The 27969-nt window shown below is 37.1% G+C and overlaps 5 protein-coding genes across 15 annotated transcripts; 2 read left to right on the top strand and 3 right to left on the bottom strand.

Moving 5' to 3' along the window:
• Window positions 1–2515: 2515 nt before the first annotated feature.
• On the top strand, window positions 2516–4838 carry LOC137746678 (cytokinin dehydrogenase 4-like). The gene is made up of 5 exons (XM_068486683.2): window positions 2516–3116; window positions 3578–3705; window positions 3821–4069; window positions 4175–4443; window positions 4544–4838. Exons 1-5 carry the CDS (start codon window positions 2516–2518, stop codon window positions 4836–4838), a joined length of 1542 nt encoding a protein of 513 aa, XP_068342784.2.
• Window positions 4839–6053: 1215 nt separating this feature from the next.
• LOC137747409 (DNA-directed RNA polymerases II and IV subunit 5A) lies at window positions 6054–8611 on the top strand. Its single transcript, XM_068487515.2, has 5 exons — window positions 6054–6270; window positions 6863–7071; window positions 7154–7333; window positions 7834–7947; window positions 8292–8611. The coding sequence occupies exons 2-5, from the start codon at window positions 6871–6873 to the stop codon at window positions 8415–8417; spliced, it is 621 nt and encodes a 206-aa protein (XP_068343616.1). The 5' UTR covers window positions 6054–6270; window positions 6863–6870; the 3' UTR covers window positions 8418–8611.
• A 102-nt stretch (window positions 8612–8713) lies between these two features.
• Window positions 8714–11039, bottom strand: LOC137747411 (uncharacterized). Of its 3 annotated transcripts, none has more exons than XM_088688638.1 (7): window positions 10914–11039; window positions 10544–10782; window positions 10077–10159; window positions 9741–9862; window positions 9438–9602; window positions 9174–9267; window positions 8714–9071 (listed from the first exon to the last, which is right to left on the bottom strand). In XM_088688638.1, exons 2-7 carry the CDS (start codon window positions 10706–10708, stop codon window positions 8870–8872), a joined length of 831 nt encoding a protein of 276 aa, XP_088544764.1. In that variant the 5' UTR covers window positions 10709–10782; window positions 10914–11039; the 3' UTR covers window positions 8714–8869. The 3 variants fall into 3 exon arrangements, with proteins under 3 accessions (XP_088544764.1, XP_088544770.1, XP_088544767.1); XM_088688644.1 differs by lacking the exon at window positions 10914–11039 and having other exon boundaries at window positions 10544–10665; window positions 10742–10906; XM_088688641.1 differs by lacking the exon at window positions 10914–11039 and having other exon boundaries at window positions 10544–10803.
• Window positions 11040–11624: 585 nt separating this feature from the next.
• LOC137747407 (uncharacterized) lies at window positions 11625–19350 on the bottom strand. 5 transcript variants are annotated; one of them, XM_088688658.1, is made up of 8 exons: window positions 19217–19350; window positions 13460–13506; window positions 13186–13301; window positions 12792–12874; window positions 12575–12696; window positions 12327–12491; window positions 12096–12189; window positions 11625–11991 (listed from the first exon to the last, which is right to left on the bottom strand). In XM_088688658.1, exons 2-8 carry the CDS (start codon window positions 13485–13487, stop codon window positions 11796–11798), a joined length of 804 nt encoding a protein of 267 aa, XP_088544784.1. In that variant the 5' UTR covers window positions 13488–13506; window positions 19217–19350; the 3' UTR covers window positions 11625–11795. The 5 variants fall into 5 exon arrangements, with proteins under 5 accessions (XP_088544784.1, XP_088544779.1, XP_068343614.2 ...); XM_088688653.1 differs by having other exon boundaries at window positions 13186–13304; window positions 19217–19349; XM_068487513.2 differs by lacking the exon at window positions 19217–19350 and adding an exon at window positions 13638–13867 and having other exon boundaries at window positions 13186–13310.
• Window positions 16874–19357, bottom strand: LOC137747408 (uncharacterized). Of its 5 annotated transcripts, XM_088688673.1 has the most exons (9): window positions 19217–19297; window positions 19044–19087; window positions 18789–18907; window positions 18496–18587; window positions 18325–18407; window positions 18001–18122; window positions 17727–17891; window positions 17502–17595; window positions 16874–17399 (listed from the first exon to the last, which is right to left on the bottom strand). In XM_088688673.1, the coding sequence occupies exons 5-9, from the start codon at window positions 18393–18395 to the stop codon at window positions 17198–17200; spliced, it is 654 nt and encodes a 217-aa protein (XP_088544799.1). In that variant the 5' UTR covers window positions 18396–18407; window positions 18496–18587; window positions 18789–18907; window positions 19044–19087; window positions 19217–19297; the 3' UTR covers window positions 16874–17197. The 5 variants fall into 5 exon arrangements, with proteins under 5 accessions (XP_088544799.1, XP_088544797.1, XP_068343615.2 ...); XM_088688671.1 differs by having other exon boundaries at window positions 18325–18587; window positions 19217–19357; XM_068487514.2 differs by lacking the exon at window positions 18496–18587 and having other exon boundaries at window positions 19217–19357.
• Window positions 19358–27969: the final 8612 nt, after the last annotated feature.

The raw sequence follows: 27969 nt of genomic DNA, 5'->3' as shown, positions 1-27969 counted from the left end.
AGTGCGCTAGTAAGTGTGAAATTTTTTAGATTGACAACCTTGATGGAGCAGCGAACTATGTCTTTGCGCTTCCCAAGCAGGAAATCCCTGTCTTTGCCAGCCTAAGTCTGGATGTCAGTCCATATTTTACTCCATGTTTTTTAGGGTAAAAAATGTTTCGTCAAACAATATTATAAACTTGTCAAACAATATTTGTCACCGGCCAAAAAGAGGCGTATCTAAAACTGGATTGTTGGCGGTACACGCACAGTGAAGAAGGATTCAAAGGAGTAACATTTTTCCATGTCCCAAAGTCGAATTATATAATATAAATTAAACTCACTAGCTTCTTTAATCCCAAAAAAATAAAAAAGTTTGAAGTGCATATAACCATTTCATCTATAGTTCTTCATCTTCAGTTTTCGTCTTGGAGATTGAGGAAAAGTATACGGGATAAAGAAAGAAGAAGGGTCGAGAGAGTTAAAATTACGAAAAAAGTACAAAACAAAAACATGAGTATAAAAATAACTTAAGGCATGTATGACCACTTCAGTTTTTTTGTTTGTTTGTTTTTTTTTTTTGCTTTTAATTTTCATATTGAAAGTTTTATTTGGTAACACGTGAAAATAAAAATGATACCTCAAAACAAAATGACCATCAAACGGCTCCTTAATATCTCATTTCTCATGTGTAACATTTCATATCCATTTCTTTTAAGAATGGTGCTATCCATACATTTTTTTTTACTTCCCACACACTCCATATTAATTTCTGTTATTTGATCCTTTTCGATTCATTTGATTTGATAGCCAAAAATTAAGGTGCGTGCAGGGGCGGATTTACTAAGGGACCAGGGTGGTCTCAGGATCACTCAGAAGCTCGAATAAATGGTTGTGAGAACCTCTTAGGACCACCCAAGTTCGGGCAGTGGTAGAGAAGAGCAGCAACCATGGCTGTTGTGCTATGCAAAATTGAAGGAGAAAGAAGAAATGTTTTTTTTTTTTTTTAAACGACTTGACCAAAATAACGTCGTTTTAAGCCAAATCATTAAAAAAAAATTTTAAACCCCCGTGATAGCACACACCGTTTTTTATTAAAAAGTCAAACAATTTGAAATTTAATAAAAGCCCATGACGTTTCACTAGTCTGTTTTCAATCAAATTCAACTTTATCAAATATAATATACCTAATTGCCTGCCTATTCCTCACACCACCCAAGCCAGTGAAGGCCATCAACAACAATTTTAGAATATCGGTAAGTTTCCTAGTTTAAAGTTAGTTCATACTTATTTTTAGTGTTATTTCACACATATTTATTGTTAATTTGTTAGGATTTTTAGTTTTAGTTTTTTATTTTACTTTTTAAGAACACTAATTAAAACAAGAGGCTGAACAGTGTACATATATGTAAGGGTCTTTGATAATGGTTTTTGATAAAAAGTCAAACAGTCACACACTAACGGGTTTTAAACTAAATTCAGCCATATTCATTGTTAATTTCTTAGGATTTTTGCATATCTATTTTAGTGTTAGTTCATATATATTTATTGTTCATTCGTTAGGATTTTCTGATATTACTTGAATTGTGTTACAGTGTATTTTTTTTTTTTGTCGAAGATTGTGTTACAGTGTTAGTTCATACATATTTTTTTGTCGAAGTTGTAGTTTGCCATTTATTTTTCAATGTTATTTTCGTTTTTTTTTTTTTTTTTTTTTGGAACTTTCATATTAGGACCACCCTATGTTAAAATCCTAGATCCGCCACTGGGTGTGTGTGAAAGGTAAAAAAGGGTGTGAGGATAGCACCACTCTTCTTTTAAATCCCTCTTACCATCTTTTTTCCACCTCTTCTTCATATCTTACTTCTCTAATGTATTTTTGCCTCTACCTTTCACAAAAAAATAAAAAGAAAAACAAAAAACGAAATAATTATCAAATGAGTCAAAAGTTGATTAAAAAAAACTGAAATTCCAAATAAGAATTAAATAAAAATAAACAGCTCCCAGATTAAAAAAAAAAAAAGGGGAAAATTACACACACGAAAACAATCATATTGAGTCCCTTTTTATTATATGAAAATTACACCCGGAGGAAATAAAATATTGCAACTACGTATATAATCCGTTGATGTATCAGCATACTTGTAAAAGAATGTATGTACAGAATTGCAGACCATGCTTAGAATTTGAACATTAATCTAACACAAGTAATAATTAACTCATTTTTCTTACATATCCAACCGACAGTTCGAAGGGAAAAAAATAGTTAATGCTCAATGTTTTATATTGCGTAAATTTGCAAAAGATGCAAGTGTACTGATTTGATTAAGTCTTCTTCTTGCGTACATTTGGAAAAGCCTGTACAACTTGGCCGGCCACGGCCACTAAGCGACGTTTATTAACGCCAGTCCATGCTCTCTACTATCCCACACTAATTAAATTTGTTAAAGTAATTTCTCTTCTATATATAATGCAACTTAATTTCCCTGTACATATCAACACACTTCTCTTTCCCTCTCCTTTCACCACCAAAAAAAATGGCTGAGAATTTTGCAGTTCCAAAATACTGGACTACTCTGAGTTTAATCCTAGGGTTTATGATGTTATCCGCAACCGGGGCAAGTCTACTCCTACCCTCACTCGGGGATGTGGACAGCTTGCTACTAAAGGATACTGGGTCCATCAATTCAACCTCTACTGATTATGGCCATATAGTTTATGAATTCCCAGCTGCAGTTCTTAATCCGACGTCGCCAAATGACATCGCAAGTCTAATCCTATCCGCAAACAACAATTCTGCGCCTTTTAGCGTAGCTGCTAGAGGCCAGGGTCATTCTGTTCGCGGACAGGCCCTGACCTCTTGTGGCGTTGTCATAAACATGACAGCTTTGATCCGTAATGGTTCTAGAATTGTGGTCTCAGTGAGCCCTTCTTTGGGTTCTTATGCTGATGTTGGAGGTGAGCAACGTTGGATCGATGTGTTGCGTGCTACACTGGAGCGTGGTCTTACACCGGTTTCGTGGACCGACTACCTTTACCTGAGCGTTGGTGGCACGCTCAGTAACGCTGGAATCAGTGGGCAAACGTTTCTATATGGTCCCCAAATCAACAATGTATATGAACTCGATGTTGTAACTGGTATGAGGACTTCTCTCACAATTCAGTACTACTCTATCTGGCTCTTTCACTTAAAAGTCCTAAAAACTATGTTTGCCTTGTGTTGCATGCATATTCACTGGAAATGAATGCATCTCAGCAAGCGTTATCAATATATTTCACCACTCATTAACTTCCAAATTTTCTCATATTAATTTCTTATTTTTTATTAGGTTCCACTCTAAAAATATCATCCCGCATTTTTTTCTTATAATTTTTTTTATATATTTTCATAAATTTGGAGTGCATAATAATAATTTTTGAATTGCAAATGCCAACAACACCTCCCTTATTATATTACCAAAATTTCTCAAATCAAGCTCATGGTCTGTTAATGAAAGTGAGAACTTAGAAAATTTTTTCTTGATTATTTTGATTGACCTTAAAGTATATGGATTTTTTTTTAAAAAAAGACGTTAAATTTTTAATTTTTTTTAATTCAGGGAAGGGGGAATTAGTTACTTGCTCCTCAAAAAAGGTGCCAGAGCTATTTTATGCTGTTCTCGGAGGCTTGGGCCAATTTGGTGTAATAACCAGAGCAAGGATTCCCCTCGCGCCAGCTCCGACAAGGGTATGAACTAATTTCTATTTCTTCTCCTCAGAGTAGAATATTGTTGTAGCAAAATATTTTTTTTCTTCTTGAAATATGATTTGAATTTATTAAGTTGTGCACTAATTCTCTGCAGGCTACATGGGTTCGAATGATGTACAGTAACTTCTCTGCATTTTCAAGAGATCAAGAACACTTAATGGCACCCAATGGATTCGATTATTTAGAAGGTTTCCTTCTAATGAAGCAAGGTCCTGTAGATCTTTCCTTTTACCCATTACTCGATCAACCAAGAATAGCAGCTTTAATAAATCAATACGGCATCATCTACTACATAGAAGCAGCCAAATATTACGATGATAGCACTCGAAAAACCGTGGACAAGGTACACCATTTTTTTCTTTACTACAGATTTTCTGTTAAATCACTAATATTGAAGGTAAATTAAAAGAGTTAGTACCATTTAAATAACTTTTTCTTGTTTATATAGGTAGTTGATAAAACGATCAAAGGGTTAAGCTTTGTCCCGGAATTTTTATTCGAGCAAGATGTATCGTACATAGATTTTCTGGATAGAGTGCACACGGAAGAGGAAAATCTTCGATCACTTGGACTATGGGAAATTGCTCATCCGTGGCTGAATATCTTTGTACCAAAATCACGAATTTCGGACATTGATTCGGGTGTTTTCAGGAACATTCTTCTCAAACAAAATGTTCCTACGGCGGTGAGCCTTATTTACCCCGTGAACCGAAAAAAGTGAGTTTCTGTGAACAAAAATAATAAGGGTTTCTGTTTATTTATTTATTTGTTTTATTTTTGGTAAATCTAATGTACTTTGTATTAAATAATGTTTCAGGTGGGATGGTAGGATGTCTGCAGTTATTCCAGATGAAGATGTTTTCTATGTTGTAGGGCTCTTGCATGCAAGCGGATTCAACGACTGGCAGGCATTTGATGAAGTAAATAGACAACTATTGCAATTTTGTAAGGATGCTGACATTAGGGTTAAGCAGTACCTTCCCCACTACGAAACACGGGAGGATTGGAAAAACCATTTCGGAAGAAAATGGCAAAGTTTCCAAGACATGAAAGTTAGGTTTGATCCAAACAAGATATTAGCACCAGGACAAAGGATTTTCAGTGTTTTGTAATTAATAAAAATATGCAATTTTTGGTGATTTTTTCCATTTCATAAATTGTCCCCAAAAGTTTGAAACCTACGAATGTGAAATCCGTATTATCCTATTCAGAAATGTGAAATCTAAATGTTAAACCCATTCATTCAAAACTTTCATTAATATAGCAATTTAATTGAAATTAACTAGTTATAAACATAATTAAGTCAGTTTAAGTCACAATAAACAAGATCCAATATGCACTAAGCAAGCTTTTCCCCACAATTCAATATTGAGAAATGGATAATGCTAGTAATTTTTAAATCAAATTTGCAAATCAAATAATATGTTACCAATAGGAAATAAATACATTAATTAAAACTTGAGTAATAACCTAATCATCAATAACCACATTATTTGTTTTACAAAATTTGATTTAAAAATTTGGTCTCCCTAGAATTACTCTTGAGAAATGTTAAGGAGACTCTCAAAAGTGAGACTCTCCAACATCCGTGGACTCTTCGTTACCTCATATTTTTTACACAATATTTTATAATGTTAGCACAAAAATTAACGATAAACTATGAGATAATAGATCAGAGAATCCATGAAAAGTTCTACATTAAAAAAATCCCCTTAGCATTTCTCTTCCATATTTGCACCCCAACAATGGGGTAACATAAATGTATTGAGGCAGCTAGCGAGGGAACCTTACTTTTACATATGTGCTAGTTATCTCAACACTAGTTAGTTCAGTTCAAGCCCAAAATAATTCAGGACTAATTCAGTTTGGACTAGGAGAATATGGGGATCAACTCAGAATTTCGAAAACGAACAAAAAGAGTAGAGTCCAGAATTAATAAAATAAAATAAAAAGTAAAGTTTGGATGTGAATCAATTTGAAGATATTGAAGGAGTGATCACTTTCCATGATTTTGTCAATAATACAATGAGAGGGAGACTAGTTTGGATTTTGTCGGAGATTGCATTTATCATGTGAAATATGTGGACAAAACTAGTGTATATTGCTTGCTAATTCTGCTAATCATTATTTAACATTTGCTTGTTTTCTTATTGAGAAATTTTTATGTATATCAGGAGCATTTATTATAATATGAGTGAATGACAAAATTGATATATGTTGTGATTTTTGTTTTCTTAACAGAGTTTTTTTTTTTTTTTTTTTTTTTTTTTTTTTTTTCTCAAGAAAAAGAAAAGAAAATAGAAAGGTAGAGAAACCTAAACGACGTCGTGGCCGTATAAAGCTTCGGTTGAAAACCCTTTGCCTTTCTCTCAACACAGAGGCAGCAGCTCTCGTTCCCGCACCATTTTTTTTGTCCAAATCGAAAACCCTAGAATCAAATCACTAACAATCTTCAAAGATCCCGTCAATTCAGCTGGGGTGGTATCCTGTACAAGCATCCTCTTCAACTTCCGAAAAGAAAGGCTAATTTTTTCTGCCGAACAGGTTAGAATCGTTAGATACTGTCACCAAAGGTTTCATCTTTTTCGATTTCGTCTGCTATTTCTCCTATTTTTTTTGCCTTCAGAGATTGTGTTTTTGCTGTGTTGTTAGGATTTAGGATTGGATATGGTGTTTTTGCAGCTGTGAAAGGTTTCGATTTTTTTTGTTTGCATTTTTGCTTTTTCTGTTTTGGTGTTCAGGGCAGTGATTAAGTGGGATAAACAAGTTTTTACTGTTGGAATTTGGGTGTTTATGTTGGATGTGGATTTCTTATTAAGTTGTTACGGTGTTGTTAAGCATATATTATAAGTCTTTTTCTTGATTATTGAGGATGAATGATGAAACTGTTGTTTAATATATGTGTTTGGATTTCTCATGCCTCTCAAAGCAGCGTTTGAAACGCCTTAGAGGTTTCTAACTTTTGGAAAAACGGAAATAGGTAGTGGAACTGTTAAAATTTTGTTTAAGATTGATCTCTTGTTGCTTGATTGTGATTCAATTTGGTTGGCCAATTTCTAATTTAATTGTTTGGGAAATCGAATTTTCGTAATTCTGGAGGAACTTAGCTGACAAGCTGTGTTTTGTAACATATCAGAGGCGAAGATGGTTTTAACAGAAGAAGAAATCACAAGGCTTTACAGAGTTCGAAAGACTGTGATGCAAATGCTGAAAGATCGGAATTACTTGGTTGGAGATTTTGAGATCAACATGTCAAAAGAACAGTTCAAGGACAAATACGGAGAGAACATGAAAAGGGAAGATCTTATCATCAATAAAACTAAGCGAAGTGACAGCAACGATCAGGTGTTTCCCCGCTGCTTTTTATTGCAGTGGATGTAGTACTTTAACTGTTGACGGTGTCTGATTGTTGGTTTATGTGTTTCAGATTTATGTCTTCTTTCCTGACGAACCAAAGGTTGGGGTCAAGACAATGAAGACTTATACCAACCGCATGAAATCGGAGAATGTGTTCAGAGCAATCTTGGTTACTCAACAAAGTCTGACGCCCTTTGCAAAGACCTGTATCAGTGAGATATCGGGAAAGTTCCACTTGGAGGTTTTTCTGGTGAGGTTCATAGCTTAATCTGTTGTTAGTACGAAGTTGTGTTCTTGAAACCTCAATAATAACACGTTAATCAATTAAACCAGAAATATCAGAGTTCATAGTATCAGAAATTTGAAGGCTATACACATACAAATCACCGTTGCAATTACCTAATTAGTTTGTTTATATTCTAACTTCTAAGGGCCTTTATCTGATCAAATGCTTGTAAAAGTATTGTTAATCTGATGAGTAGGTATGGCCCTACCCTTTAGAGGGACAGGTTGGATGCATAGGGTCATCTTAATAATGTCCATTAACCAAGAGGCCTAACTAGGGTCATCTTGAATAATTACTTTGCATTGTTTGATTTACTTTTTCTGGGTATGCAGCTTTAACTTCAGCTTTGCAAGAGAATTATTTTTACTCCACTAACAAAAAATTGGCTCCACCTATCATTCTATCAGGTGCTTTCAATACGAACTTAGAGGATATTAACGTTTGCTCTGTCTCTATTGATTCAGGAGGCAGAATTGTTGGTGAATATTAAAGAACACGTTCTAGTTCCTGAGCATCGGGTGCTTACAAATGAGGAAAAGAAGACTTTGCTGGAGAGGTACACTGTTAAAGAAACCCAGGTCAGTGCTGCACATGGTTGTTAATCTTGCATTTACGAAATTCCGATGCTACATAAGGCATGCCATGACTTTAAATCTTGATTTATAACACTAAAAAGTGTTACAAGTCTACCACCTCATTTATTCAACTGTTTGTGTTGGAATATTAACTCAAGTACAGAGTCATGCTTAATGCGTCTTAATACCATCTAAACTATTACGACAAAGTGACAAAGCTTTCTCTCTCCTCCTAATGGCTATTTTACGTTTGTTTTCCAAACACATCTTAGCCTGCATATCTGTGGCTAACTAGGGAAATTTGCATACTGACTGTTTCTCTTGTATTTGTGTTGTTTATTGTCCAGCTCCCTCGGATTCAGGTGACTGATCCAATTGCGAAATACTACGGACTTAAGCGTGCACAAGTTGTGAAGATAATTCGACCAAGTGAGACTGCAGGGCGATATGTCACCTACCGTTACGTTATATAATTACTCTTGTGTCAGCTCGACTTGATAATCTTTCATTCATAGTTATGTCGGAATTGGAGCTCTAAAGCGAGCAGTTGCTGCAATCCCGATTTTAGGGAACTGAGATGATGTTTTGAACTCATTTTGTGGATTCCTCAGTGGTGTATGGACCTGAATTCAGTGTTTATATGATTACGCATTACGACTTGCTAGTATTGTTCATTGTGTTATTTTATTGATCTTTGAGGTAAAAACTCGATTTGTGATGCAATGGCTTGCATCATGTAGCCAAAACAATCCGTTGAATTCGCGCACAATTGACCATCGACAAGATGAGATTTCGATTAGTAAGCACAAACTTGTGGCAAAGCATGTATATACCAAGCTACATCAAAATTCAAGATAAGGACTCCACCCGGCTGAGTCGTCAACGGGTGCAACACGACAGAAATTTATATGCTGATTGGCAGTGTCTAGTTTGAAGTAGCCTTGTCCTGCTGCAGAGCTGCCTTGATGAAGTCCACGACGAGCGATGCTAACTCGGCTTGATGCGAGGTGTACGAATGATTAGCGCCTTCTATAAGATGTAATTTGTGGTTAGGTATTATCTTGGCAAACTCTAATGCATCTTCAACAGGGATGACCTCGTCGGCAGTTCCATGGATTGTCACCACCCTGTATGTAGAGAATCGCCGATAAACTTGGTCATGCGGGAAATGCAACAAAAAGAAAGGAAACATGAAACCATGAGAACAGAGTTAACTAAAGTTTGCTTACCGGCATTCTTTGTCAATCTGAAGGCATGATTCGTGCATATCAGTACTTAGGCGATCCATCAAACTCTCCTCGGTCACACGATAATTACCATCTCCTACAAACATGGCATCCATTAACCTTGTTAAACGCCAGCATACGCGTTGCTCGTTTTTGTGTGTTTTAAGTGTGTGCATGTGTTACTGAAAATTACGCAATTCATCTGCATACATCTGCCCTCGTAAACGAATTTTGCAATTCACCACACGATAGGAATTAGAAAATTACCTGACTTATTCTTAACATCAATGAACCCTTCCTTCTTGATTACTTCCATAAAGTCTTTCCCCAAGCATTCTTCGATGCCCTTCTTCAGATCATAACGTCCACAAACATTGACAACCGTACGAATGTCATGATACGTAGAAGCATACAGGAGCACAGCATCGCCTCCTGTAGTAACAATTTTCAGCAATACCGTTGGTACACGATAGGAAATTACTCATTCGAAACCTTCATCAACAGCATTTTGTCCTCTATTTGATCCGAATAAAATCTTACATAACGATCGTGCAAAACAATCCAACGTACCTTTACTGTGTCCAACAATTGCACTGGGTTCACGTTTTGCCCCAGAGAAGTACTCGACCACAGAATGCAAGTCATCCACCTCTCTCCGATAGTTACCAAACTGAAAGGTGCCTTCACTTTCCCTGACAACCAAAAACCCACAACTAATGAGCATCAATGTAATCGATAGATCTCAAACTGACAACAATGCAAACTTTGCAAGTAGGAACAATACGGCGAAGACAGAGCCATGCTTACAGGCTTACAGCTATGAAACAAACGAGGTGCACACAACGAAAATCTACTCAAAACCTATTATATTCAAGGATTTCAAACCCTGTAATTCGACAGCCTTACCCATTTCCGGCAAAGTCAAAACGGAAGGAACTGATCCCTTCATTTTCCAGTGCAACAGCAAGGTTCACCATAATATAGTTTTCCTGGAAATCAAGAGTCACATGCTGTGAACTTTGCCCACAACGATTCCAAGTTGCCAACCAATCATTACAATTTTCCACAAACGATGTACTATTCCTTTTCTTTCAGTAGAGCGATAGCATTAGTGGGTTAGATAGTTAGTTGTTAGGGGGTAGGGAATCAGTGAGGATCGAACCTGCACCAGAGTGCATTATTCTTTATTCATCAATTCTTAAACATTGTCGTCTTCAAATTACAAACTAAATCATCTAACAATCAAAGTTCGACGATAGATCGTGAATGAAATATTAGAAAAATAACTTAAATTAAGAACATACTAATCAAGCTGGAACCGAATCCAACAACAACAACAATAATAACAACACTTGATGTATCAAAAATTCAACCTCGGTGTCTCGGAATCCATGACATAAGATTACGAGGTCCGCGGAACCGGTTTCGTGTAACAATCCCACAAGCTTTTCACCGTGTTTGTTGGGTACGATGATTTTCTGTTGCTGACCCACTGAAACAAGATGGCAATAAGAACATGAAAATTCACAAACAAACATATACAACGTGAGACGATGAAATTTCTGACCTGGGTTTTTTTGCAGCTTCTGCCATTTTCAAGATTCGTTTTGGGCTGCGATTGCGGGAAAGATTAAATTTTGGTGAAGGGAAGCTTATGGAAGTGAAAGAACTTGAGAGCAGCATATTAATTGAGATTATAAGCTAATTAACGATTAATTAATCGTCAAGGCAGTGGAAGTTTACCTAGAAACTTTTGCTTGCTGCTCTTGTTGCTCTGAATTGCAATCCACACGGCTCCAGTGAGTTTGGAACTGGGGGAGTATTTACGTTTTGGGTTTTCAGGTTTTGGTCCACAACAGTCTCTTTTTTACCTGTTGGACCCTGATTATTTATGGGATTCTCGAAACTGCCATTTTATCTATCTTTTCTTTCAGAAAATGATAAACATATATATATGGTTATTCAAGCAATATATACACCAGTTTAGATTCTTACACGATCGTGTTTGATCATGTCTGTTATTTTCTAACTTACTATTTTCAATGATTCAAGCAAAATAATTATATAATACACTTTGGCAATGACATAGCAAGTTAGCAATACTAGCACCAATCAAGAATTTCATGCGAGTGCACTCAACCATTAGGTTGAGAATAGGATCAGTAACATTTGTATTTATTCGTAATTAGGAGATCTCATACTATCGGCTCATGTAGATAATGAGTAAAATACCCTTTTGCAATTTAGCCAAAAACCCCTCGTTAAAGTATAAATAAAAAGCATGTACTAAAGAGACGGGATTAGAACCTGAGTACAGAAAGGAAGAGACATCACACATAGTTGGCTAGGTTCATATCAACCTTGGCTTAATTGTTGTTATGCGACAATGAGTCATTGTGCCCCTAATGTCTCACTTAACACCTCGTAATTTTCCTCCATGTCTCACATTATCCATTTCGTCAATGAATCATGAACTTCTTCACTATTTCATGCAACAGATCATAGCAATGGTTTACAACAAATACAAACCGTCATACATTTGGCAAAGGTTAAACCAATAAAATATTATCTCAGAATCACCACGGTAAGATGAGGATTCTCTTATTAGTACATAAGCATGATATGCTAATTAACCTTGTCCTGCTGCAGAGCTGCTTTTATGAAGTCCAAAACGACTGTCGCTAACTCAGCTTGATGTGAGGTGTAACAATGGTTAGCTCCTTCGATAACATGTAATTTGTGGTTTGGTATTATCTTTGAAAACTCGAATGCATCTTCGACAGGGATGGCCTCATCAGCAGAACCATGGACTGTCAACACCCTTTGTACAGAATAGTCCATGAACTCGGTCATGCTCACAATGCAAGAAAAAGGCAAAGGAAACATAAAACAGTGAAAACAAAATTAATTAGTTTGCTTAGTTACCGGCATTCTTTGTCAATATGAAGGCATGATTCGTGCATATCAGTACTTAGGCGATCCATCAGACCTTCCTCGGTCACACGGTAAATCACACTTCCTGCAAGCACAGCATCCATTTATGGTGTGAAAGGCCAGAATATATACACATTGCTTGTTTTTGTTTGTTTACTTATGTGGGCAATTGTCGAATGATCACCACACATGGTGAGAATAAACACAACCATTGCAAATTACCTGTCTTAGTTTTAACATCAATGAATCCTTCCTTCTTGATTATTTCCATGAAGTCTTTCCCAAATTGTTGTGCAATGCCTTTCTTCAGATCATAACGTCCAGAAAGATTGACAACCGTACGAATGTCATGATACTTAGAAGCATACAGCAGCACCACACCAGCTCCTGCATGCAGTAACATCAATCTATAAACAATTTTGGCACAAAGATACAGAAATCGTGATTATTTAAAACAATCCGGCACATACCTTTACTGTGCCCAAGAATTGCAGTTGGTGGCCGGTTTGCCCTAGAGAAGTGTTGGACCACAGCATGCAAGTCCTCGGCCTCTCTCCGATAGTTGCCATACAGAAAGGTGCCTTCACTCTCTCTGAAACCCAAAGTAAACCACAACTTATTAGCTTTAAAGCATAATTTGCTATTAAATTCATGAACTTATAGTCCTATAACACCAAATTGCCTTACCCATTTCCAGCAAAGTCGAAACGGAAGGAACTAATTCCTTCCTTTTCCAATGCAACAGCAAGGTTCACCATAGTTGTTTCTTCCTAGAAATCAAAAGACCATGTTGCTGATGTATGCAATAAAATTTTAATCAAAATATGACCACAGATCGAGTTATTAACGAAGAGAAATGATTTCTGCACACTAATTTTTTGATTCTGCACACCCTTGTTTATTTCAATCCATTGGCTCTCATTTGCTTATTCGATCCAAAGGCTACAAGTATACAGAGGTGTGCATGGGGAGGAAAAAAAAAAGCCCGTTGACTGTCGATATCATTTCTCTCGAAGAAATATTTCATAAAGTAACTTAAACTCAAAGCATCCTAGCTAGTTATAAAGATGGAACTAACAACCTTGGAGGCTCGAAAACCATGGCATAAGATTACAATCTCCGCAGAACCAGTTTCATGTAATATGCCCACAAGCTTTTCGCCATGTTTGTTGGGTATAACGATTTTCTGTTGCGGAACTACTGAAACTAGTGCAATAGACATTAAGCAAACAGCCATCAAATTTCTTATCAAGTACTGTAAACATATTGCTCTGAGATTGGTTTCTTGCAACTACAACACATACAACATACATAAGTACACAAATACATATATTAAGGGAGATGATGTTTCTTACCTGCTGGGTTTTGTGCAGCTTCTGCCATTTTCAAGATTCGTTTTGGGCTGCGATTGAGGGGAAGATTAAAGTTTGGTGAAGGGAAGCTTATGGAAGTCAAAGAACTTGAGAGCATCATATTAATTGAGATTATAAGCTAACTAACGATTAATTAATCCCCAAGGCAGTGGAAGTTTACCTAGAAAACTTTTGCTTGCTGCTCTTGTTGCTCTGAATTGCAATCTACACAGCTCCTGTGAGTTTGGAACTGGGAGAGTATCGGACCAATCCAGTCAGATCAGTCCCAACCAAATACTGTCTTGGGTTTTTCAGGTTTTGGTGCACAACAGTCTCTCTTTTACCCGTTGAACCCTTATTATTTCTGGGATTATCAAAACTGCCATTTATCTATCTTTTCTTTTGGGAAATGATAAACATATGTGGTTATTCAAGCAAAATATACACCACTTTTAGCTTCTCATATAACAGTATTTGATTGTATCTGTTGTTTTCTAACTTAGTATTTTTTTAGTATTCAAGCAATATACTAATATAATATACTTTTTGGCAATAGCATAACAATATCAGAACCAACCAAGAATTTCACTCAACCATCAGGTTGAAAAGAGGGTCGGTAGTATTTCTATTTACTCGTAATTGGGAGGTCTAATACTATCGGCTCACATAGATAACGAGTAAAATACGTAATTATAGTTGACCCACTTTGCGATTTAGCTAAAAAACCCTTATTAAAGTATAAATGAAAAGCCTATAAAAAATGTGATTAGAACTTGAGTGCAGAAAAGAAGACACATCACACATAATTGGTTAGGTTCATGTCAACCTTGGCTTAATTGTTGTTATGTGACAATAAAATATCATTGTTCCGCTAATGTCCCACTTAACCCCGTGTACTTTTCCTCCATGTCTCACATTATCCACTTTGTTAACTCTCTCATCAAACCCTAATGCTTCAAATTTGAGTTGAATAGAACCTTGATTTCATGAGGCAATAGTATATATATACATCATGAACTTCACTAATTCATCATCATGAACTGCACCCAATGTGTGGCCATTGGACTTGATATAAGCAAGGTATGAACTGTTCTGAGAGGCTCTAAGGATCCATGATGCACCCCACAAAAGCTCTGTTGTGTTTGGCTCATACATTTGTGAGTAATTACGGGTCATGTGTTGACAACAATTGAAGACCATGTGAATGCTACAAGGAAATGGCAGCAGCCATTTGTGACTTTGTGTGTTTCGGTGGAAGGATCACATTTCTATGGGCTGCATTGAAAGCTGCAGACGAGTGCTACAAAAGAAAAGCAAGAGTACGCTTGCTTTTTGACTTTGGGAGCATTTTGCTAGAAATGTGATGTCTTGGCCCCTATAATGCAAGAAAATGCTTGCATTGGGCATGCTTGCCGAGTGAGGGGGCATGCATCAGAGAAGCATCCAAAGAGATGGTGAGGGCATTTGGCTCTCCCATGGGCACGGTTGAGAAAAATCAAGAGAGCTAGCTAGAGTGAAAGATCTTATGGTTAAAGAGTGAGGCTCTTAGGAGATTTCTGTGAGTGGGTGTACAAGGGATTCAGGATTAGATTATGTCGATCTAACTCATGTGTAACTTGTACTGTTATTCTTATAGTGAAGAGCAATATCTCTCCGGAGACGTAGGTAGGATTTTGCTGAACCTCGTAAATCTCTCGCTGTCTTTATTTCTTGTATTTTTATTATGTTCAATTGCATGAATAATTTGGTGAGGTTCTCATCTTAATCTCGATTCTGCACCGAACGGGCCTAGGCACAACAAGCTCATCCTAATCAACATCACAATTGGAATCTTGAAAGGAACTTTAACGGGATTAAAATAAGGGTAATATGCACCGATAGAACTGGTTACAAGTTTTAAATAAAAAAATAAAAGTGAGGGACTATATAAATTATTGCATGTTTGGTGTCTCTTCAACTCTATTTTTGATTAAAAGTTAGTAACGTGTTTCATTTGTACCTTTTTTCCGTAAATGAAAGCAATTAGAAGCAAATTATACATATGCATTTGGGTTACATGGGTATCTTGGGTATTAGCAGTAAAAAGGGCAGACCGCTTAACTAATTGAGTCATTGTAAGAACCTTTGTACTTGTTTGCAAAATCAAAAACATGCATGGCGATCAAAATTTTAAAATTAGCGTTCTTGTTAACACGCGGTGAAGGCGAAAAGATTGTTAAAATGAAGTCAAATTTTGTTTATAGATGTCTACTTTCGTTGCTGTGTGGAGCATTTTTGCAGAGTAAGAAGAGTCAGAGTCTTTGAACACCATGGAAGCTGCAGCCAATGCAGCAGCAGTCTCAGCTGCAAAATCTGATCCCGGATTTTGGGTTGATACCTTGTACACGTTGTGCGGCGTATCTATGTCCTTCGGCCTTTCCCAGCACCAGACCACCGGTGGTCAATGTTAGGATCTGTGACCTGCAATCACCAAAACATGTGACTGTCTTTAGGACGTCTCTTCAGCTCCAAACCATCATCGTTAATCAAAAGTCAATTCTTATAGCCTTCGGTTGCAGGGTTTAGTGCCATATTTTATTGTCTATTTAGTATCCCTACTTCTAACTTTTTGTAACTGTGTGAAAGGCCAGAATGCACATTGATCATGTTTCAAATGTTGACACTCAGATCACCACCATATTCAATATGATTTCCTACGTAATCTTGCAAACTCACTCACGATATAATCTACATTTGGTGTGACATGTCACAATGCCATGCGATCTTACAAACTCACTCGTGTTATAGCACGTGGTAACACGACTGGCTGCCTAGCTAGCTCTCTCCATTGCTTGAAATTAACTTATAGAGAAGGATGGAGATCGACTTCCTTAGCTCAATTATGCCTAGCAGCTTCTCTCTAGTCTCCAAAAAAGTGGAAGTAGGGGGGCAACTTTTTTCTCGAAAGATTGTGTTTTTGTTGTGTTGTTAGGATTTAGGATTGTCTGATTTAATTGTTTGGGGGCTACATCTGTAAATGTAGATTTTGTTGTAATATCTGTGAAATCGGATTTTCATAATTCTGGGGAAACGTGTTTTGTAACATATCAGAGACGAAGATGGTTTTAACAGAAGAAGAAATCACAAGGCTTTACAGAGTCCGAAAGAATGTGATGCAAATGCTGAAAGATCGGTACCGGAGGCTCTGGGGAAGTCGGAATAGGAGAGCACTCATCTTGGGGAAGTCGGAATAGGAGAGCGATCATCTTGGTTCTTGTGTTTCAGATTTATGTCTTCTTTCCTGACGAACCAAAGGTTGGGGTCATGACAATGAAGACTTGCACCAACCGCATGAAATCGGAGAATGTGTTCAGATTGACACTTCTATGTACGCTCGCATGGACCTGAATTCTAGTTTGTATATTTACGCATTATGACTTGCTAATATTGTTCATTGTGTCATTTTATTGATCTTTAAGCTATAAATTTAATGATTATACCAAATTCTGAGGTAAAAACTCGATTCGTGGTGCAACGACTTGCATCATGTAGTTAATGTCACTGAACGTAGAAAAACAATCCCCTTGAATTCGCTCGCGATCGACCATTGAGAAGATGAGATTTGAATTGGTAAGCACAAACTTGTGGCAAAAGCATGCATGTGTGTATCAAACTGCATCAAGATTCAAGATGAGGACTTCATCCGGCTGAGTAGCAACGGGTGCAACACTTAAGAAATTTATATGCTGATTGGCAGAGTATCTAGTTTGAAGTAGCCTTGTCCTGCTGCAGAGCTGCCTTAATGAAGTCCATGACGACCGATGCTAACTCGGCTTGATGCGAGGTGTACAAATGATTAGCGCCTTCTATTAGATGTAATTTGTGGTTAGGTATTATCTTGGCAAACTCTAGTGCATCTTCAACAGGGTTGATCTCGTCGGCAGTTCCGTGGATTGTCACCACCCTGTATGTACAGAATCGCGGATAAACTCGGTCATGCAGAAAATGCAACAAAAAGAAAGGAAACATGAAACCATGGGAACCGAGTTAACTACAGTTTGCTTACCGGCATTCTTTGTCAATCTTAAGGCATGATTCGTGCATATCAGTACTTAGGCGATCCATCAAACTCTCCTCGGTCACACGATAATTACCATCTCCTACAAGCATGGCTCCATTAACCGTGTTGAACGCCAGCACATGCATTGCTTGTTTTTGTGTGTTTAAGTGTGTTGTGTGCGCATGTTACTCAACATAAATGGAAAGAAGCTGAAAAGAATTATTAAATTACCTGACTTATTCTTAACATCAATGAAACCTTCCTTCTTGATTACTTCCATAAAGTCTTTTCCATAGTGTTCTTCAATGCCTCTCTTCAGATCATAACGTCCAGAAACGTTGACAACCGTACATATGTCATGATATATAGAAGCATACAGAAGCACAGCATCGCCTCCTGTAGTAACAATATTCAGCAATACCTTTGGTACACAATACGAAATTACTCATTCGAAATATTCATCAATAGCAATGTGTCTTTGATCGTGCAACACAATCCAACGTACCTCTACTGTGTCCAATAATTGCACTGGGTGCACGTTTTACCCCAGAGAAGTATTCGACAACAGAGTGCAAGTCATCAGCCTCTCTCCGAAAGCTAGCATGCTGAATGGTGCCTTCACTTTCCCTGACAACCAAAAAACCAAAACTAATCAGGATCAATAAAATCGTTAGATCTCAAACTGACAACAACGCAAACTTTGCAAGAACAGTACGATGAAGACAGAGCCACGCTTACAACTATGAAACTAACAAGGCCCACACAACGAAACTCTACACAAAACCTGTTATATTCAAGGATTTCAAACCCTGCAATTCGCCAGACTTACCCATTTCCGGCAAAGTCAAAACGGAAGGAACTGATCCCTTCATTTTCCAGTGCAACAGCAAGGTTCACCATGATAGAGTTTTCCTGGAAATCAAGAGACAGAAACCGTGAAACTTTTGCTCACAATGATCCCAAGTTGCCAACCAACCAAGCATAACAATTTTCCACGAACGATGAACTATGCTGTACTATTCCTTTTTTTGAGTAGGGTGACACCGTTAGTGGGTTAGACAGTTAGTTGTTAGGGGGGAGGGAACCGTGAACCTGCACCAGAATGTATTATCATCAATTATTAAAACATTATCGTCTTCAAAATACAAACTAAATTATCCAACAACCAAAGTTCGACGATAGATGTGAACGAAATATTTGAAAAATAATTTAAATTATAAACATTCCTAATCCAGCTGGAACCGAATCCAACAAAAACAATAATAACAACATTTGACATATCAAAAATCCAACCTTGGTGGCTCGAAAACCATGACATAAGATTACAAGGTCCGCGGAACTGGTTTCGTGTAACAATCCCAAAAGCTTTTCACCGTGTTTGTTGGGTACGATGATTTTCTGTTGCTGACCCACTGACATCGCAATTCGAAAAGAAAAAAAAAAAACAAAAGTCCACTAAACTTTTGGTAAAGTCGGCAACTTGATGGCAATAAGAACATGAAAATTCACAAACAAACAAATATAACGTGAGACGATGAAATTTCTGACCTGGGTTTTTTGCAGCTTCTGCCATTTTCAAGATTCGTTTGGAGCTGCGATTGCAGGAAAGATTATTTTGTGATGGGAAGCTTTATGGAAGTGAAAGAACTTGAGAGCAGCATATTAATTCAGATTATAAGCTAGTTAACGATTAATTAATCCTCAAGGCAGTGGAAGTTTACCTAGAAACTTTTGCTTGCTGCTCTTGTTGCTCTGAATTGCAATCTACACAGCTCCTGTGAGTTTGGAACTGGGAGAGTATCGGACCAATCCAGTCGGATCAGTTCCCAACCAAATAATGTTTTGGGTTTTTCAGGTTTTGGTCCACAACAGTCTCTTTCTTACCCGTTGAACCCTGATTATTTATGGGATTATCAAAACTGCCATTTATCTGTCTTTACCTTTGGGCAATGATAAACATATGTGGTTATTCCAGCAATATATACATCACTTTTAGCTTCTCACCTAACAGCGTTTAATTATGCCTGTTGTTTTCTAACTTAGTATTTTTTGGTAATTCAAGCAATATACTAATATAATATACTCTTCGTCAATAGCATAACATCAACATCAATCAAGAATTTCACTCTACCATTGGGTTGAAAAGATAGTCGGTAGTATTCCTATTTACTCGTAATTGGGAGGTCTAATACTATCGGCTCATATGGATAACGAGTAAAATACCTAATTATAGTTGATCCAATTTACGATTTAGCTAAAAAGCCATTATTAAAATATAAATGAAAAACCTATAAAAAGACATGATTAGAACTTGAGTGGACAAGAGAAGACACATCACACATAGTTGGCTAGGTTCATACCAACCTTGGCTTAATTGTCGTCATGCGACAATAAAATCTCATTGTTCCCCTAGGGTGGGACAAGGCGTTCCGTCCCACGTTTGGTGCGCCTAAAATGGTTGGAACGAGCTCTACGGGACGAGTTTTGGGTGAATTTTCGTTCCACCTCACCCCCTGGAACGACTCCTTCCACATCCGTAGAACACAAAATTATAACCTCTCCGTCTCCTTCTTCTTCCTCCTTGTTTCCATCCGAGGGCATCTTTGCTCCCACTCCGTTCCGTTCCGTCCTGTCCCGTCCCGTCCCGTCTGCATACCAAACGATACCCTAATGTCTCACTTAACCCCCTTTACTTTTCCTCCACGTCTCACATTATCCATTTTGTCAACTCTCTCATCAAAACCCTAATGCATCAAATTAATAGAACCTTGGTTTCACGAGGCAATGGAATATATACATCATCAACTTCACTAATTCATCAGCATGAACTGCACCCGATGTGTGGCCATTGGACTTGATATAGGCAAGGTATGAACTGTTCTTAGAGGCTCTATGGATCCATGATGCACCCCACAAAAGCTCATCCTAATTAATAGCACAATTGGGGTCATAAGAGGAACTTTAATGGGATTAAAATAATGATAATATTTACAGATAGAACTAATTACAAGCTTTAAATAAAAAATAAAAGTGAGGAACTACATAAATTATGGTATGTTTGGTGTCCCTCCAGCTCTGATTTTTTATTAAAAGTTAATGACGTGTTCCATTTGTGCATATTTTTTTGTAAAAGAAAGCAATTAGAAGCAAATTATGCATACGCATTTGGGTTACGTGTATCCTGAGTATGAGCAGCAAAAAGGGCAGACCGTTGAACTAATTAAGTCACTGTAAGAACCTCTGTACTTGTCTACAAAATCAAACATCTGCATGGAGATCAAAATTTAAAATTAGCATTCTTGTTAACACGCGGTGAAGGCGAAGAGATTGCTAAAATGAAGTCAAATTTTGTTTATAGATGTTTACTTTCATTGCTGTGTGAAGCAACTTTGCAGAGTAAGAAGAGTAAGAGTCCTTGAACACTACGGAAGCTACAGCCAATGCAGCAGCAGTCTCAGATGCAACATCTGATCCCGGATTTTGGGTTGACACCTTGTACACATTGCGCAGCCTGCAATCACCAAAACATGTGACTGTTTAGGACTTCTCTTCAACTCCAAACCAACGTCGTTAATAAAAAGTCAATTCTTATAGCCTTCAGTACCATGGTTTAGTGCTATATTTTATTATCTATTTAGTATCCCAGTTCTTTTTTTTATTAAAAGTTTAAGCGGTTTTATTTGTGCATATTTGCTTGTTTCTTTGGATCATCATGTGTTGGGGCATGGGGAAGATATAGAGGAGGACAAGAGAGAATAACGAATGGTTTTTCTTCCTATATTCCATTTGAGTCTCTCTGGATATCAGCATTCATTTGCAGGAATATATGTGTTCTCCATAGCGTAAATGTCTAGTAGAAAGCCCTAAGAGAAAGAAAAGGGGTGAAAAGGAGGAGGAGGTGGAAGGTTTGTATAAGAGAGTAAAATACGTAAAATAAATGCAAAAATTAGACAGAAATTAGACTTATGGTGTGCACTTTTATGTAGCTAATGGTAGAATTTTGAGTGCATTTACAATGTATTTCTTTATCTATTTTTCTCATCATGTGATGAGACGTACGTCGTCTTATAAAAAAGATAAAGAGATGAAAATATACAAACAGTCTACATTGCAGAATTTCTACGTAACTAAGGTTTTTTTTTTTTTTTTTTTCTACTTGCTTTGCTCGGGGCAAAAGGAAAAAAATAATGTAATGTAAAAAAAAAAAAAGTTCAAGTGGAGTAATTAAAGACGTAAAAAGAGTGGGGGCCACGTGCGCTTAATTGCAGCGGAATCACTCTCTCCTCTCGCAGCCGGCATGAAGAAAAGGTCCATTCCACCACTAGCTCTTCTTGTCAGAATTCCTCTCTCCCTCACTCGGTCTCTCTCTCTCTCTCTCTCTCTCTCTCCCTCCCTCCCTCCCTCCCTCCCTCCCTCTCACTCTTCTCGCGTTTCTTCTCTCTCCCCCGCTGTCATTGTGCACACACGGTGTATAGCTTTCCCGGCAACATTGTGCACACCGGCTCAGACCGGCTCTGTCTCTGCGATCGACCGGACGGACCGGTTAGATCGGAGGAGGCACTGGGTCGGAGCGGATGGACCGGTTGGACCGGGGTCGGACCGGATGAACCAGGTCAGGCCGGCTGGACCAGATCGGACCGGGTCGAAGCGGCTGAACGAGGTCGGACTATCGCTCGGCCGGCGGAGACGAGCCAACGTTGACGGAATGGGCTTCGGACCCGATGGTTTGATAAGTTCCATGATGTTTGGGAGCCATGGCTTGAGGGGACTTGTTAAATGATCCGAAAGAGCAGAAGCTAAAACTTGTGGGATGCAATGCAATAAACTCAACTCTGAATTTTAACTTTTTACCAAACTCGAAATGGATACGAAAGAAAATGATGGACAAGATTAAGGGCTGGTTTGATATTGTTGTGTTTTGAAAAAAAGCTGTTTCTGCTGTGCTGTGAGAATAAGCAGCTGTGAAATAAAACAGCAGAGTGTTTGGTAAATTTTTTTATAAAAGTGCTTTTGAAAAAAAAAAACAGTATTATAGTGTTTGGTAAAATTTTATGTAAAATATATGTGAAAAAAAAGCCGGTTTTTCAAAGCTGGGTTTTGCAGCTTCTTGTTTTTGGCTTTTTTTCACCCAAAACTGTGAAAAAAAGCTGAAGCTGAATGTTTACCAAACACAAAAACAGCTCCCAGCTTTTTTTGAAACCAGTTTTTTTCATAATCACCTCAGGCTGGTTTGGTATTGCTGTGCTTTGAAAAAAAACTACTTCTGCTGTGCTGTGAGAATAAGCAGCTGTGAAATAAAGCAGCAGAGTGTTTGGTAAACTTTTTTGTAAAAGTGCTTTTGAAAAAAAAAACAGTATTATAGTATTTGGTAAACTTTTATGTAAAACAGATGTGAAAAAAAGCCGGTTTTTCAAAGCTGGGTTTTGCAGCTTCTTGTTTTTGGTTTTTTTTCACCCAAAACTGTGAAAAAAAACTGAAGCTGAATGTTTATCAAACACAAAAACAGCTCCCAGCTTTTTTTGATACCAGTTTTTTTCAGAATCACCTAAGTACTAAACCAGGCTTAAAACCCTTGTTTTTAAATTCCTTAATTTAAAAAGAATTCTGGATCAGTAAATCAATGGTTCACAAAATGGATCTCCGAAATTCTCACTCGTTTAAGTAGTCAATAGGTTCAGACTTGTTCAACCTTGAAGAACAGCTTTCTTCGGGGTCCGTTGGTTGTCAATAATCCGAGCTACTGCCCTCAAAACCGGCATCTTCACATTATACTTGCACTAGTGCAATCACAGGCACAGCTCCTGCTGTTGATACACCTTCAACCACCTAGTAAACCGCATAACGTTACCACGTGATTCATGGAACTTTGTAGACCGGTGGTTGTTGCCGGCTTCGCGCCCATCTTCACGTGAAGATGGGCCTGGGATCTGCCACAACCTTGAAGTGCTGATTCTCAGATAGTCACAAGCCAGAAGCTGCTGAGTTGCATTTGCCAATTCTCTTGTCTTTCGACGCTACAACCATTGCTACAAAATCAAAAAAGTAGCAAAACATGATTAGTACCTTTAAAACATGATTTAGTGGAATGTTGATTCAACAATGTTGTTTCTTTTTTCCACATACCTGTTGGTAATTTATTCATCAGCTCCAGAGCAAAAGAAGGCCCTGATAGTGCAATGAAAGGTTCCCGATGATTCTTCAACGCTTGAGGAGTGATCTGAGACACGGTCCTCAGCGTATTGACCTCTAAACTCTTGCTAACTGATATGAAAGGCAAGCCTGGATTAACATGTTCTGGAATCCTTCAAGAAACGACAAGCTGAAAAAAACCTGCACAGGGACAGCATGAAAGCAATAATCGGCACCCAGCAAAGCAGCTTCTGCATCAGTTGTTGCAATTATATTTTCTGGCACCGCAAATCTTGGTCCATGGAGTCCCAAAAAGGTAAGAACTCCAACCTGTCCGATGCTTCTTCGGCCAAATACGATATACAAGTGGGACCTGCACTATGAGCAAGCTGTGTGAAAAACCCCTTCTTTTCCAGCTTCGCACCAACTTGGGCGAAATGGGATTCTACCGGCAAACCATGGATTTTTTAGTTTTCGCTATTGGTTACTGGTCGAGCCAGTGGAATGGAATGAGACAGCAGCAAATGACATGATTGACCACAAATTGCTGAAATAATCGCGGCTGAGAATTGTTTGCCATGGCATCTGTGCTACCGATGGTTATAATATGCATTCACATCCTCGGTGAGTTGCATACATAAGAGAAATGGCCGGGAACAGTGTCGTTGTAGAGCCCGTCGAAGAAGCGGGCGTGGTCCTCTTTGTTCAATAGTGTCGTTATCCAAGATCACAGCGTAAGAGGTAATGTGACAAATCTGGATGTTTGGATCATTGTTAGTAGGCGATGAGCTTTCTGAAAAGAGACTCTGCATTGGATTCAATGTCTATTGGTTTTTCTACTTAAATGGACTGAGTCCTTAGTTCTCTGCAAAATAAAATGGACATTCTTGCTATCCTAGCATATATGCCACGCATTTTGTTAAGCAATACGGACAATAACAGTGAGCACATCCGGGTTGAAGCTTTAAGTCGTTTAAAGCGTGAACCCAATCATTTAGCCAAGCAAAACCCTAAACTGATAGTGGATACTCTATTTATTGTACAGTTTATAGGAACATGTTCTTTTTATTTTGTTATTCATGTCGTCCATCAATTCTTCATACCTAGTGTTAGAGTTTGTATCATCTTCATAAAGATTTTTCAGTATGCCGGAATATGATGCGAAACACCATATATTATTATATAATTGGAGGATCACTTGAAAAAGGATTTGGATCCCATCCAGATCCAAATTGTAGAGATCCTAGGGATCCTCACATCTTAATCATTCATAGTATATCGTGCGATCAAAAATTATTTAAATTTTATTATTTAAAATTAAACACAAATAGTACCTAATGAAAACTAGCCCCATGATATACGATAAACAACTAGGATGTGAGGATCCCTAGGATCCCCACATAGAGAATCCGAAGAGGATCCTCATCCTTTGAAAAAGTTTTCCTCTACTTGTAAAATGATTAATGTTGTGTCTCGTGTTCTAGACACACTTTTAAAATCTCTCATCCCCCGTCCCGACCATTTGACCTCCATTTAAAAATAATAAAATAAAATAAAGAACAAACAAATGTGAAAGGGCATGAATAAATAAAAACGTGTTCAAAATAAGAAAGAAGTGAACTAATAAAAAAAATTATTTGTCACCGTATGGCCAGAAAAACCGACAAATAAAATAATACAATCAGTGACGTTAAGCTTTGGCTCATGCATGTTGCATTTAATTAAGGAGTTTTAACGAAAAGTTCATGATACTGTTTATTTGAACGAAAAATCATATTTTTACACTAAAAAGTCAATCCTGGTACTATTCACTTTACCCTTTATTTTGTCCTTATCGTTAAAACTCAAAATTTTCAAATCATTTTCATTAATTTTTTTTTAAATTAATCCATAAGACTTTGACGGCTGGTTCTTTCATTTTTGTAGCGGAACCAAAACTTCATGTTCGCAGAACCAATGTAAGATATACAAAACTTATAATCTTTACTACTTACAAGAGTACTAGGTGTAGAAGAAATGAAAAATATAGAGGGCGATTATCTTATTTTTCTTTTGCATCAATAAGATACCACATATTATGGTAAAATGTATAAGGGGATATAGCACCATTTTTTTCACAATTTTTAATATAACTTTTTGTGAAACTCACTTTATAATGATTTTTACGATCTGAACTGTTTATCTTTTAAATCTTCTTTCAAAGATCATGTCTACCTAAAACCATGACCGTTGGATTAAGGGTTCTTTGTAGAAACATATTCATCCACTTTCTTCGCTACAAATGAATGTCATGGTTTTGAATTTATCTAATTTTTTGTAATAATGATCTATAAATGATATTTTATAAGATAACTAGTTCATATTCTTAAAATACGGTACAAAACAAACCTCACAAAAACTTGTGCCTAAATTTACGTAAAAAAAAAAAGTAGTGTCACAATCTGTCCCCAAGATATAATTACCGTACTTAATGGTAGTGAAGGACATAAGCTTAACTAAGGCTACCCATCCTCACATTTTTGCTTATACATTTTGTATATGAATTACAAGAAATAAAAACAAGTGGAAAAGTTGTGTGTCCATAGATGAGTCTCCATTGTGGTCTATTAACTGGTGGCTACGATTCTCTTAACAATCGCCATCGAGCATTTCTCACCAAAGAACTTATGCTCCAGTCAATTGTGAGAGAAGAACGTGTTGGGGAAGACAAAGACCGTTCACACCACATGGTGATTCATTAACCAAGTTCATTAGTATATCAAATAAAAAAAACCAAGACATCGGAAAATTTGTCTTTTCCCGAAACCCTAAACATTAATTAATGCGATTCATTTGTCTATTTACTTGAAGAGAAGATTCACGTCGGATTCTTCTGGCAAGAATCTCGGAAATTCTTCAATCACATTTATTTATTGTGCATCGTGTGGTGAGTTTTCATCAGGTATTATTTATATTCAATTTTAAATAAAAAAAATTTACAATAATTTCTAATTACGTGATACACAATAAACAGATGTAATTTGAAGATCCTCAGAATCCTCATAAAGAGGATCTGACGAGGATCCCCACTCATTTACTTGGATAAAGTAAGATAATAAAGTGCTTTTTAATTTGGCAAATGGTGTTTTACTGTAGTAGTGGAAAGCCCTATGTACTTTGATGTGGGTGTGATTTCCATAGATTATCCTTCTCCTAACAACTAACTATTTAACCCATTAACTTTATCGCTCTAATAAAACAATACGGTTATTAATTTGAGTAAAAATTTGTAAATGTAATCTTTTAATAGAAAGGGTTTAGGCGTACCAGTAAAAATACAATGTGGACCTGAAACGAAATGTCATTTTAACCATGCTTAGGCACTAAACTATATATATAAACATGGTGTGAAACTAAATTAATGTAGTCAACTCAACTGCTCCCGTGGACACTCATCTAGAGCACTTTAACAAGAGATTTTTTCAATGTACCAAGAAAACGGAGTGATATGCCCATTTTTTTTTTTAAATAAATGATATTATCTACATTAAATGGGAGAGATATGTGATTTTAGCCTTCCAATGAGCTAGCAATTATGGTTCAAATTTACCTTTAGCGAGAGTCGAATATAAAACCTCTTACTTAAAAATGAAGAGGAATACGTCAAATGTTATTATACAAGTGAATAAATTATTATTTTTTTGATTGTCTCTTTACTTATATAATGACATATAACATATGTTATTCCGAACATACTGAAAAATCTTTTTATCCTTAACTCCAACAGCATTATAATATCCCGAATCAAAGGGAAGCTTCGGCTGATTCTGTAATTCAACATTAGGTGCGCCAGAAGACAAACTCAAACACAAAATATTGCCTCTTAATCTAGAACATTTCCAAGTAAATTAATAGTAAACATTATGTTTGACACAGTTTAGACAAACGTCACAAAACCACAAACCTTGGCATCGATTGATCCCTTTAATTTTAAAAATTGTGACAGAAGAAGGCGTTGGGAAGGAGCGTTCATACCACCACATGGTGAAATTCATAACCAATTTCATTGGTAGATAAAATAAAACATTGAAAAATTATGAAAGGGTAAGATTTTTTTATTTTTTATTTATTTTTAAACGTGAGAATACAGAAAAATATAGAAAGGGAAAGAAAGGGCACTCTGCCTTCCTCCCTTGACCCTTTTCAATTCCACAGATAATCCTCCCATGAGTCATGGGTAGTCTTTGACCACTACTTTTCTAACCTACCCCTCTCTCTCTCTCTCTCTCTCTCTCTCTCTCTCTACTTGCTTTACTACTTTTCAAGTTCTCATCCTTTCTACTTTTCAAGTCCTCATAAACGAGAA

Source organism: Pyrus communis, chromosome 2 (genome assembly GCF_041283825.1).
Source record: "Pyrus communis isolate YQ-2024b chromosome 2, ASM4128382v1, whole genome shotgun sequence".
Taxonomy (NCBI): Eukaryota; Viridiplantae; Streptophyta; class Magnoliopsida; order Rosales; family Rosaceae; genus Pyrus; species Pyrus communis.
Note: the sequence above shows the minus strand (reverse complement) of the source record. Positions and strands in the feature narration are given on the sequence as shown.